Source organism: Notothenia rossii (genome assembly GCF_949606895.1).
Source record: "Notothenia rossii genome assembly, chromosome: 3".
Lineage (NCBI taxonomy): Eukaryota > Metazoa > Chordata > Actinopteri > Perciformes > Nototheniidae > Notothenia > Notothenia rossii.
Genome location: NC_136901.1, coordinates 75418233 through 75431968, shown reverse-complemented (window position 1 = coordinate 75431968; position 13736 = coordinate 75418233). Strand labels below are relative to the sequence as shown.

General features: G+C 40.8%; 3 protein-coding genes across 3 annotated transcripts; all 3 read right to left on the bottom strand.

The window, feature by feature from the left end:
- Positions 1-941: 941 nt before the first annotated feature.
- LOC307031515 (protocadherin alpha-C2-like) lies at positions 942-4037 on the bottom strand (the record flags this gene model as incomplete). Its single annotated transcript, XM_079668702.1, has 1 exon — positions 942-4037. Exon 1 carries the CDS (start codon positions 3348-3350, stop codon positions 942-944), a length of 2409 nt encoding a protein of 802 aa, XP_079524828.1. The 5' UTR covers positions 3351-4037.
- A 728-nt stretch (positions 4038-4765) lies between these two features.
- On the bottom strand, positions 4766-7516 carry LOC307031516 (protocadherin alpha-C2-like; the record flags this gene model as incomplete). The annotated part of the gene is made up of 1 exon (XM_079668703.1): positions 4766-7516. Exon 1 carries the CDS (start codon positions 7172-7174, stop codon positions 4766-4768), a length of 2409 nt encoding a protein of 802 aa, XP_079524829.1. The 5' UTR covers positions 7175-7516.
- Positions 7517-7650: 134 nt separating this feature from the next.
- pcdhb (protocadherin b) lies at positions 7651-10186 on the bottom strand (the record flags this gene model as incomplete). The annotated part of the gene is made up of 1 exon (XM_079668716.1): positions 7651-10186. Exon 1 carries the CDS (start codon positions 10042-10044, stop codon positions 7651-7653), a length of 2394 nt encoding a protein of 797 aa, XP_079524842.1. The 5' UTR covers positions 10045-10186.
- Positions 10187-13736: the final 3550 nt, after the last annotated feature.

Genomic DNA, 13736 nt, shown 5'->3' with positions numbered 1-13736 from the left:
CAAAATTCATTCAGCGTCATTAGCCGTTCGTTCGCCATTTTCTCGTATCACTTGAATGAAAAGTATAATTGCGCACGGATGAGGACTGTGATGTCACAAGAGTATATGACTGGGGAACAATGACGCTTTGTGCAAGAAAGAGACCAACTTAGCAGGGTTTGTTTAATGATCATTTTAAATCAACCTAATGCAATGTAATGTTGTGTAGTACGAGTTATCCTCAAACATTAGAGTTGAGTCTTTTAAGTATATTCTTATAACTGAGATACCTGTATGCTTTTATTCTGGATTATTTTCATTTCGTCTTTAATTTCTCTGCTGGATGAGTAGTAACCATCTGCAAAACCCACAGCAAGGACGGTTAAGAATCAGAGTAAAAACATTGAGATTTAAGATGTTTAAGAGCTTTGAACAAAAAACATCTGGGTGTTTAAATCTTAAAGATACTCTCATTATTGTTCTACTGTCATCCACAACCGTCTTTATAAAGCACATGTACACTGATTTAAAAAGTTGTTATATAACTTTGTCAAACAAAAACTATTGATAAAATTGAATTAGGGGGATATTTTTGAAACGTAAAACAGCGAGGTTGCCTTTAATGAGAGTTTCAGCGCCACGGAGCTGTCCGGATGTTTGACGCTGTTACTTGTTTCCAATGGTTCCCTCTCAAGGTGACCGTGGGCTATTGTTTGTCTAATGTATAACACAGCTCTTTGAAAATTGCAGGATGATGTAACGGGGATGCTTAAAAAGCACGGATTAAAGTTTAAAGATGAGCTCAACACGAGAGACTGCTGCAGATATTGTTAAATACAATGATGTTGGTTATTTGTTTGTTAACTTTGTTTTGATAACAATTTAAAACCTTCTACAATGTTATATGGCACGCTTCGTTATGACGAAAAAAAGATTATACAACACAAGTTAGAACTGTATGGTCATACCTGCAGAGTGGAGGCTGCTGATCCACTCGTGTCTGTTAGTCCATTGCCTCGTGGTAAACTGGACACGATGTATCTGGAGCCCTTTGGCACAGGCTGTCTGACCACCATCTTTCCTTTCCTGGTCTCTGCTAGAAACATACTGTACCAGTAGGCGTCGTTGGAGACCAGAGTGGAGTCTGCGATGGTGGAGTTGCCCTCACTGATCACACTGTTCCTGCAGGGAGGAGCCGCTTTGCTGGGCTTGGGTTTCTGACACTTGATCACGATGGTGACCAGTATGGTGATCAGCAGGAGAAATGACACGGAGCCCAGACCAATGACCAGGTACAGGTTGAGGTCTGAGAAGATGTCATATTCTAGAGGCACCTCGGTCATGTCAGAGTAGGCCTTCACGGCAGTCTCCACTGTGGATAGCTTGATGGTGACTGTAGCAGAGAGGGCAGGCTGCCCGTTGTCCTTAGCAACAACAACCAGTCTCTGGTGGCGTGGGTCTCTGTAGCTGAACATCCTCATGGTCCGGATCTCTCCGTTGTATTGGTCCAGACTAAACAAGGTGGCGTCAGTGACCTGCAGGAACTGGTAGGTGATCCGGGAGTTGTGCACCGAGTCTGTATCCAAGGCTATCACTTTAGAAACCAGAGAGCCTTTATCGGTGGATCTGGGGATCTTTTCCTCCACCACCGAGCCGTGTGCGCGCCACGGAGAGACAATAACCGGAGCGTTGTCGTTCTGGTCCACAATGATGATGTGCACCGTCACGTTACTGCTGAGAGGAGGAGAGCCAGAGTCCCTGGCCTCGATGTGGAAGAGAAACTCCTTCTCGATCTCATAGTCAAACGTTTTTAGTGCGTAAAGATTCCCGTTCTCTGGGTTGATGGACAACAGCATGGACATGGAGGTGTTGGCTATCTCCCTCTCTAGGATGAAATAAACTAGATACTGGTTTTCATGGAGGTCAGGGTCAAACGCAGTTGGGGAACTGAGCAGGGCTCCAGGAGCGTTATTCTCCTCCACACGTATAGTATAAAATGACAGTGGGAACTGTGGAACATTGTCATTAACATCCAGCAGCTCTAACGTCATGGTCTCATTGTCAGATAAAGGAGGAGAGCCTCTGTCTGTCACAGTGAAAGTGATGTCATACTCAGGGACCCTCTCACGGTCTAACGGCTCTGACACCACTAATTCATAATAGTTATCAGAGGACTCCCTCAGTTTGAAAGGCATGTTATCTGGGATGTGAAGATCAACCACTCCATTGTCACCTGAGTCTTTATCACTGACACTCACCACTGCTATCACTGTGTCTAATTCTATGTTTTCATTGACTGGACTCTGAAAGGATTTAATAGATATTTCTGGGTGGTTGTCATTCATGTCTTCAACCAGAATGTTTACAGTGCATTGTCCTGATAACCTATTAACTCCTTTATCTGTTGCTATAACCTCCATATCATAAATCCTGAAATCCTCATAATTTAACATTCCTTTAACAGTAATTTCACCAGAGGAAGGATTCAGATTAAATGTTTCCTGCGTTTTCTCAGAAGTATATAAACTGTAGGAGTATGTTATATCAGAATTTGAACCCTCGTCTTGGTCTGTTGCATTAAGATGAACAACAAGACTTCCTATGGGAGAGTTTTCCATTATTTTGATGCTGTAATTTGTTTTGTCAAAAGTAGGAGTGTTGTCATTCATGTCGGAAATATGCACAATAATACTTGCAGTGCCAGAACGTGCAGGTGTGCCTCCATCTACAGCTGTGAGAATTAAATTATGCACAGCCTGCTGCTCTCGGTCTAAGCTATTTTTTAAGATTAATTCGGCAAATTTTGACCCCTCCCTGCCTGTCTGGAGTTCAATACTAAAATGTTCACTTTCGCTCAGATGGTATGTTTTTACTGAATTGTTTCCAACGTCAGGGTCAACTGCATTGCTGAGAGAGAATCTCTCTCCTTTTGGCGTTGCTTCAGAAATATCTAAATGTATAGCGTCTCTCCTAAACTGCGGGGCGTTGTCGTTCATATCCACAATTTCTACTTCTATGTTAAAGATTCGTAGTGGATTTTCTAGTATAACCTCCAGTCTTAGATAGCAAGAAGCCTTTGCGGGACAAATATTTTCTCTGTCAATTTTCTCTACAATATACAGTTCTCCAGTCTCTTTGTTCACATCCAGATATTTCTTATTTGCAATAATGTCAAGACGCAACTTTCTCTGATTCAAAGTCTTAACATCCAGGCTGAGATCGGTAGCAATATTAGCAACCACTGATCCTTCCTTCATTTCTTCCGGGATTGAATAATGAGTCACTGAAGTCGATATGTTAGGAACGAAAGAAAGAAAAACAACAAGCAGCACGTACCTTCTGCAAGACTGCATTTGTAAAAAGGACCCCATTGTTGCGTGCAGTATCACTGCACCTTTAGCGATTTAATATACCTTTCCGTTGATATTGCAGTTTGCAATAATGGCTTTAATCCCAAACATGTTCATGTAGAGGTAATCCAAATATTTATTTTTCGGTATGAAAAAGGAAAATCGCGTTTCTGGAGTGGAGTTTCAGCACCACAGCTCTCCGGTCGTTTCACGATCTACGCTGATTCACTGTCATGGCGTTTGTGTAATAATTTCTTTTAGAGAAACAGCGCCACCTTTTGCTTTTTAACGGCTATGTGCTTAAAATGAGGCACATTAAGCAATAAATACATTTTAAATGTTTTGTATGGATTTAAAACGTTTTTTTAAGCTGATATTCTGGAAATAATTGTTTAACTAATAAAGATGTCTCCTATACTTTTCTAAAATGCTAAATCAAATCTCAGTTGATATTGGTACAAATAGAAAAACATATGACGTATACATGTGAGCTCACCTTGATCCTTCAAATCTAAATTAATTCAGCGCCAGTAGCCTTTCGCTTGCCATTTTCTTGTATCACTTGAAGGAAAAGTATAATTGCGCACGGATGGCGACTGTGATGTCGCAAGAGTATACATGACTGTGGAACAGTGATGCTTTGTGCAAAAAAGAGATCAATTTAGCAGGGTTTGTTGAATGATCATTTTAAATCAACCTAGTGGTGTGTAGTACGAGTTATCCTTAAACATTAGAGTTTAGTCTTTTAAGTATGTATAAGATACCTGTATGTTTTTTTCATGGAATTATTTCATTTTGTCTTTAATTTTTCTGCTGGATGAGTAGTAACCATCTGCAAAACCCTGAGTAATGACTGCTAAGAATCAGAGTAAACACTTTGAGATTGAAGATGTTTAAGGGCTTTGAACAAATAACATCTGGGTGTTTGAATCTTAAAGATCTCATTATTGTCCTACTGTCATCCACACGACCGTCTTTATAAAGCACATGTACACTGATTTACAAACTTGCTATATAATGTTTTCAATCCCAAAGTATAGAGGAATCTTGAATTATGGGGATATTTTGACACGTGAAACAGCGAGGTTGCCTTTAATGAGAGTTTCAGCGCCACGGAGCTGTCCGGTTGTTTGACGCTGTAATGTCTTTCCAATGGTTCCTCTCAAGGTGACCGTGGGTTACGTTTTGTCTAATATATAACACAGCTCTTTGAAAATTGCAGAATGATGTAATGGGGATGCTTAAAAAGCACGGATTAAAGTTTAAAGGTGAGCTCAACATGAGAGACTGCTGCAGATATTGTTAAATATAATGATGTTGGTTATTTGTTTGTCAACTTTGTTTTGATAACAATATATTTAAAACCTTCTACAATGTTATATGGCACGCTTTGTTAGTACGAACACAAGATTATACAAGAAAAGTTATAACTATGGTCATACCTGCAGAGTGGAGGCTGCTGAGCCACTAGTGTCTGTGATTCCAGTGCCTCGTGGTAAACTGGACACGATGTATCTGGAGCCCTTTGGCACAGGCTGTCTGACCACCATCTTTCCTTTCCTGGTCTCTGCTAGAAACATACTGTACCAGTAGGCGTCGTTGGAGACCAGAGTGGAGTCTGCGATGGTGGAGTTCCCCTCACTGATCACACTGTTCCTGCAGGGAGGAGCCGCTTTGCTGGGCTTGGGTGTCTGACACTTGATCACGATGGTGACCAGTATGGTGATCAGCAGGAGAAATGACACGGAGCCCAGACCGATGACCAGGTACAGGTTGAGGTCTGAGAAGATGTCATATTCTAGAGGCACCTCGGTCATGTCAGAGTAGGCCTTCACGGCAGTCTCCACTGTGGACAGCTTGATGGTGACTGTAGCAGAGAGGGCAGGCTGCCCGTTGTCCTTGGCAACAACAACCAGTCTCTGGTGGCGTGGGTCTCTGTAGCTGAACATCCTCATGGTCCGGATCTCTCCGTTGTATTGGTCCAGACTGAACAAGGTGGCGTCAGTCACCTGCAGAAACTGGTAGGTGATCCGGGAGTTGTGCACCGAGTCTGTATCCAAGGCTATCACTTTAGAAACCAGAGAGCCTTTATCGGTGGATCTGGGGATCTTTTCCTCCACCACCGAGCCGTGTGCGCGCCACGGAGAGACAATAACCGGAGCGTTGTCGTTCTGGTCCACAATGATGATGTGCACTGTCACGTTACTGCTGAGAGGAGGAGAGCCAGAGTCCCTGGCCTCGATGTGGAAGAGAAACTCCTTCTCGATCTCGTAGTCAAACGTTTTTAGTGCGTAAAGATTCCCGTTCTCTGGGTTGATGGAGAACAGCATGGACATGGAGGTGTTGGCTATCTCCCTCTCTAGGATGAAATAAACTAGATACTGGTTTTCATGGAGGTCAGGGTCAAACGCAGTTGGGGAACTGAGCAGGGCTCCAGGAGCGTTATTCTCCTCCACACGTATAGTATAAAATGACAGAGGGAACTGTGGAACATTGTCATTAACATCCAGCAGCTCTAACGTCATAGTTTCATTATCAGATAAAGGAGGAGAGCCTCTGTCTGTCACAGTGAAAGTGATGTCATACTCAGGGACCCTCTCACGGTCTAACAGCTCTGACACCACTAATTCATAATAGTTATCAGAGGACTCCCTCAGTTTGAAAGGCATGTTATCAGGAATGTGAAGATCAACCACTCCATTGTCACCTGAGTCTTTATCACTGACACTCACCACTGCTATCACTGTGTCTAATTCTATGTTTTCATTGACTGGACTCTGAAAGGATTTAATAGATATTTCTGGGTGGTTGTCATTCATGTCTTCGACCAGAATGTTTACAGTGCATTGTCCTGATAACCTATTAACTCCTTTATCTGTTGCTATAACCTCCATATCATAAATCCTGAAATCCTCATAATTTAACATTCCTTTAACAGTAATTTCACCAGAGGAAGGATTCAGATTAAATGTTTCCTGCGTTTTCTCTGATGTATATAAACTGTAGGAGTATGTTATATCAGAATTTGACCCCTCGTCTTGGTCTGTTGCATTGAGATGAACCACAAGAGTTCCAATTGGAGAATTTTCCATGATTTTAATACTGTAATTTATTTTGTCAAAAGTAGGAGTGTTGTCATTTTTGTCTAAAACACGAACGATAACACTTGCAGTGCCAGAACGTGCAGGTGTGCCTCCATCTACAGCTGTGAGAATTAAATTATGCACAGCCTGCTGCTCTCGGTCTAAACTCTTTGTTAAGATTAATTCCGCAAATTTTGACCCATCTCTTCCAGTCTGAACTTCAATATTAAAATGTTCACTTTCACTAAAATTGTATGTTTTTACTGAATTGCTTCCAACGTCAGTATCAACTGCATTGCTGAGAGAGAATCTCTCTCCTTTCGGCGTTGCTTCAGAAATGTCTAAATGTATGACGTCTCTCCGAAATTGCGGGGCGTTGTCGTTCATATCCAGAATTTCTACTTCTATATTAAAAATGCGGACTGGATTTTCTAGTATTACCTCCAGTTTGAGATAACAAGACGCCTTTGCAAGACACATGTATTCTCTGTCAATCTTCTCTACAATATACAGTTCTCCAGTCTCTTTGTTCATATCCAGATATTTCTTATTTGCAATAATGTCAAGACGCATCTTCCTCTGATTCAGTGTATTTATATCCAGGCTGAGATCCGTAGCAATGTTAGCTACAACTGATCCTTCTTTCATTTCCTCCGGTATTGAATAATGTGTCACTGAAGTCGATATGTTACCAACGAAAGAAAGAAAAATAACGAGCACCACGTACCTTCTGCAAGACTGCATTGTTACAAATGACCCCATTGTTGTGGGCTGGTTCCCAGCACTTCACACGATATAATCTACGTTTCCAGTGATGTTGAATTTGTCTGTAATGGCATTAATCCCAAGCATAATTCTGCAGTGGTAATCACGATTTTTCTTTTGAGAAAAACAAGGAAAACCGCTATTTCGTAGTGGAGGTTCAGCACCACGGAGCACTCCGCTTGTTTTTACGATCTGCTCTGATGTCAGCTATACACTGTCATGGCGTTCATGAGCAGTTTTTATTTGTAAAGCAGCGCCACCTTTTGTTTATTAAGGGATTTGTGCTAACCATTAGATGCATAAAAAATAAAACGTTTTTAAAGGTCGTTTATGGATTTAAAATAGGTTTTTATAAAATATATTGTTTAAAGTACATATTGGAAAAATAAAGATTTTCATCTGATAAAAAGTTGGGGAATTAAATGTCATCTATTATTTATACAAAATACAAATAAAAACACATGACATGTAAATTAGACTCTCACCTGCAGAGTGGAGGCTGCTGATCCACTAGTGTCTGTGATACCAGTGCCTCGTGGTAAACTGGACACGATGTATCTGGAGCCCTTTGGCACAGGCTGTCTGACCACCATCTTTCCTTTCCTGGTCTCTGCTAGAAACATACTGTACCAGTAGGCGTCGTTGGAGACCAGAGTGGAGTCTGCGATGCTGGAGTTTCCCTCACTGATCACACTGCTCCTGCAGGGAGGAGCCGCTTTGCTGGGATTTGGTTTCTGACACTTGATTACGATGGTGACCAATATGGTGATCAGCAGGAGAAATGACACGGAGCCCAGACCGATGACCAGGTACAGGTTGAGGTCTGAGAAGATGTCATATTCTAGAGGCACCTCGGTCATGTCAGAGTAGGCCTTAACGGCAGTCTCCACTGTGGACAGCTTGATGGTGACTGTAGCAGAGAGGGCAGGCTGCCCGTTGTCCTTGGCAACAACAACCAGTCTCTGGTGGCGCGGGTCTCTGTAGCTGAACATCCTCATGGTCCGGATCTCTCCGTTGTATTGGTCCAGACTGAACAAGGTGGCGTCAGTCACCTGCAGGAACTGGTAGGTGATACGGGAGTTGTGCACCGAGTCTGTGTCCAAGGCTATCACTTTAGAAACCAGAGAGCCTTTATCTGTGGATCTGGGGATCTTTTCCTCCACCACCGAGCCGTGTGCGCGCCACGGAGAGACAATAACCGGAGCGTTGTCGTTCTGGTCCACAATGATGATGTGCACCGTCACGTTACTGCTGAGAGGAGGAGAGCCAGAGTCCCTGGCCTCGATGTGGAAGAGAAACTCCTTCTCGATCTCATAGTCAAAGGTTTTTAGTGCGTAAAGATTCCCGTTCTCTGGGTTGATGGAGAACAGCATGGACATGGAGGTGTTGGCTATCTCCCTCTCTAGGATGAAATAAACTAGATACTGATTTTCATGCAGGTCAGGGTCAAATGCAGATAGGGAACTGATCAGGGCTCCAGGAGCGTTATTCTCCTCCACACGTATATTATAAAATGACAGAGGGAACTGTGGTGCATTGTCATTAACATCCAATAGATGCACTGTTATTGTTTCGTTATCAGATAAAGGCGGTGTTCCTGCATCTCTCACAATCAGTATAATGTCATATTCAGGTACTGATTCACGATCCAACGGTTCAGACACTATGAGCTTGTAATGCAGGGGTCTATCAGATGACTTGTTAAGAATAAAAGGCATGTGCTGATGTATGGATAAGCTTACGTTTCCATTATCACCGGTGTCTCTGTCACTCAATCCTACCAGAGCAATGACACTTCCCACGGGGATGTTCTCATCCACCGTGTTTTTTACAGACTGTATGGTAATTTCAGGATAATTGTCATTCATATCTGTCACGTGGACGACTACATTACATTGTCCCAGCAAGGGATGCGTCCCTTTATCTCTTGCCTCAATGTGCATCTCATAAAATGTCATATCTTCATAGTCAATAGTACCCTTCACAGTTAACTCCCCTGTGTTAGGATTCAATGCAAATACATCTTGTGTTTTTTCTGACGTGTAAAGGGTGAATGAGTAGACGATCTCTGAATTCAGACCCTCGTCAAGATCTGTGGCGTTGAGCTTCATCACTAAGGATCCAATCGGGGAATTTTCTGTCATATTTATTGTGTAAGTCTGCCTGTCAAATTGAGGAGGATTGTCGTTTGTGTCTTGTACTCTAACAATAATATTGGCAGTGCCGGAGCGCACCGGGACCCCTCCGTCCACAGCAGTCAGTATTAAATTATGAACAGCCTTTTCCTCTCTGTCTAGAGATTTAGTCAACACCAAATCAACATATTGAGTTCCATCACTGCCCGTTTGAATTTCGATGGTGAAATGTTCACTGACACTGAGTTTGTATGTTTTAATTGTATTTTTGCCAACATCTGGATCCACACCGTTGGGCAGAGAAAATCTCTCTCCCGGTGTTGCTGATTCTGAAACGTCGAGCTCTACTCTGTCTCGTCGAAAATGTGGAGCATTATCGTTTATGTCCGTTATTCCAAGTTCAATGTTGAAGATGCGCAAGGGTCTTTCTATGATAACATCAAGTTTCAGAAAACAGTAGGTTGTTTTTGTCGGACAAAGGTATTCTCTGTCCATCTTTTCGACGATATACAACTCACCCGTCTTTTTATTGACATCTAGATATTTTTTGCTATGAAAAATATCAAGTTTTACCTCTCGTTGTGCCAAACCTCCAGGCTCAAGTCCCAAATCCGTAGCGAGATTAGCCACAACGGAACCACTTTCCATCTCCTCCTCAATGGAGTACCGTGTCACTGACAAAGCGCTGGGCCATACCGCAGACAGGACAAAGAAAGTGGCCGAAAAAATCATCCTTTCTTCTGCGGGGAACAATACTCCAGATTCTAAAGACGTGCGTTGGTTTTGTAGATTTTTAAGATAGGGAAGAGAACATGTCTTTGGGTGTTAAATAAAAAGTGTATCGTCCAAAAAGCTGTGTCCTGCATCCTTTACAAATGGGTGTGTCAGGACTTCCAGCAGAGAGATGCATTGTGCTTTATTGGTCAACAGTGACACCATGTGACATAGATCAGTAGCTGTGCAGTTGAATCAATTATGTTGCCTAAGAACTGGAAATAAAATATAGTCTCACAGTTCAGTGACATTGAGCAGGATTTGAACATGTTTAAATCATAATTGTAATTTATAAAGGCTTCCAATGTACTTTCTGGATAAGAATAGCAGTTATACCAGTTTACAACTGCATTATATTATGTTGCCATAAACGAGGGTCCCTGATAGATATCATAAATGCAGGTTCATTTGAAACTATAGACCCTTTCCTTTTATCCAACATCATGAAAATAATAAGACATGGTTGGATCAATTTTGTAGCAGTTAATGTGCTCAATATTTGCTGCAACATGACTTGGCACATCAGGAGCATGTTATTTTAACATAGACATTTTATCGGGGAATAGGTGAATTCAAGTGCAAGTTATTTGTGGCATTTTTAGCAACAGTGTGACTAACATACTACAATTTTCTTTATGCTTTTTCTTATTTATTGTTTTTTTTCTCTTTAGTTTTGTTTATTTGACAAATAATTGTATTATTAATTAATGTACATGCCCAGTGAAAAGAACATCAAAGATAACACAAGATAGTCACAGAGCTTTTTTTCATCTGGTCCTTGTTGTTTGATGTTGTGAAGGTGCATGTGATAGCCCTTTCTGCAAGTGGAGGTTTACTACTCGTCAAAAGATAATAAATATAGAGCTGCATATTAACAACATCAATGAATACAATCTACAGCTTACTTTCTGTTTTCTTCATGGCCTTCCTCTGGTTGCTCAGCTGCTGTTTAACAGAAATGCAGGTCATGTGAAATGTCTCTTACATTTAATGGGAATGTGTTGCCATAATGCCTTTCAAAGTTTGTTTGACCCATCGAACCAGGGCAGTCTCTGTCTATTACCCTTTTCACGCTGGTACAAGTTTTTAGATTTTAGACAAGAGATGTAGAAAATTGATTGGTGGATGTTAAATTATGAAATTAAGTTGTGTCTACATTTAAATTACACAATGGGCTTTACACAATTTTCTTTTTCTTTGAAATATGACCAGTTCATTAGAAGCCACATCTCAGTCCGCCTTGGTCATTGCAAGTATCAGGCCAGCCTAGTTATTGATGTATTATTACACCTCAGATTGAATTAAACAAGATAAAAAAGATGAACGGATTATTCCCGGGCTCAAAACACTGCAAGCTTGTAACTGTAACCTTTTAACCTATAACGGTGGAAACAGTTTATGTCATGCAAATTCAATTCAGTTCAAACTCAAATCAATCAAATTAAAAATAATGTAACCCTAATAGTAACTTTCTGTTTCTGATATGGATCATACTTAGATAGACTCTGTGAGTACAGTTGATAACTAACATATTACATGTCATTTGGGAAAAGGTCCTGATGGCATGAGTGTGCTCCATTTAATAATCTGTATTGCATTTCTTACAGCATAAACAGTTACTTTATTTAGCATGATATTGTAGCAAAAGCTAGTGTTTTTCAGGATAAAAACACAATGAAGTAAATGGTTTATCTAAATATGAACATGTTGTCATTGTTTCAGTGACTACTGCTTCTTTAGGTGCACCTATAGTGGAGTAGAAGTATAAAGCAACATAACATATCCACACACAAAGCAGTTGTAACAAATGTGTGCTTAACTACTTGTTTATTAAATATACTACACTACTTTCCACCACCAGCTGTATGTTGGACCTTCTAAGTCCTTAGGTACAGTAGCTCATTCTGGATGTAAGGATCTGATATTTAACCGACTGTGGCCACATGATTCCTCCTAGAGACCAACAGACATCTTCATTATTCACAAATGTAGCCACTGATGAGAGATGAAGGCAATACAAAATGTGTCCTCCAGCCCAAGTTTATGATTATGTTCTAGAGGTGTTGTTATATATTGTCTGCTTTCTCCTTTAGTTAGTGTGCAACACAGCACTCTGAGTTGTCTCATCTAAATAGCAATGTTGAAGCTGTTGCTTTGTAAGTCTTGTTTTGGTGTCTGTGACGTATTGGAGATCTCAGTCAGCCTGCTTATTTTTTTATCCTGTAACGATCTGGAGACAGATCATGTTTGATACTTTGAGCCAGAACACAGACATGGATCCTTTGACTGTTCCAACCTGTAAAGAGCTTAAAGGTCAGAGGTGCAACACCATGCCTGAACAGCTTTCACTGGAATAATCCATCACTTCTGATTTTGATACATGCTATATTGAGTTTAGAACAAACAAGGCAACTTTTTACAGTGTGAAAAGTCACAGAAATCGAGGGGAAATATTAGGCATAATATGAGGGGGTTGAGATCAGTGAACAAAGTCACACAAATCTGATGAATTAGCAATAAAACAAACTTTTCAAATACAAACTGAGAAGTATTACCATCCTACGTCACTAGGGTGCGACAAAGCACCAGGTTTGGTTCAGGTTAAATAATAAAAGCATTGTTATCCTACACGATCTGGGACGGTGTTCTTATAGTCTCACACAAAGAAGAGCCTCTGGGTTTTTATTCGAGGAGACGAATCTGAATAATATTGTATTCAATGTCCCTAAATCAACACACACCAAAATAACAAAATAACACATTAACTGAATAGTAATTTGCTGCATGTAACATAACTGTGGAAATATTTATAGATGTGGTTGCTCTGTGTCTGTCTCAAAAAAGAACAAGAGAGCTGCACGCTCCTCGGCCCCTCCCGCTTCCACTCTGTTGTTTTTGTCTCCCCAAATGAATTCAGCCAAGCATCATTTTTTTCTTGTCTTTTAGAGTTTTGGATGACGTCATTGTAACCTCCCAGTCCGACACACCCTGAGTACAATGCAAAAATAATCTACTCTTCCAACCTAAGACTTTGGTGTGCCGTCTAATGATTGTTACTCCTTGATGCCATCTGGTGGAGAAATCTGTTCTAAAGTCAGTGTTACAGTATGTTGCAAGATGGTGCATATGCTCATCATAGTCACAGTCATTGAGAGTGGATATGAAACATTGATGCATACAATACAATATCATGCAGCTGACTGCGATTAATGCAAAAAATACGATTACACTGAATAAATGAATTGACCCACCACGGTCAGCTGCTACGTTCAAATGCTTCTATCAATCCATAGAGATATTATATTACATTGTGATACTTGCACAGGGTCGTAATTATTACTTTTACTTGTAATAGTTTATAAGTTTGCAGCAGTTTCTTTAGTTATTTTTTATAATTGCATGATTGCTGTGACAGCGTTTTTGTTTGGAAAAATCTGAATATGTCTCCCACAACTGGCCTTAAAAAACTTGATTGATTTAATGTGTTAACTAAAGAGCTGATGAAAGTCATGCAATACATGTTGGTTATCAAAGTGTTAAGGGTGGCTTAATTTGCATTCAAGATTCGTTTGCGTGTGTCCGTGTCATGAAGAGGAAGAAGCGTCCCTCAAAAACATTACATTCAACTAACTGCACCTGAGTTCATTGAG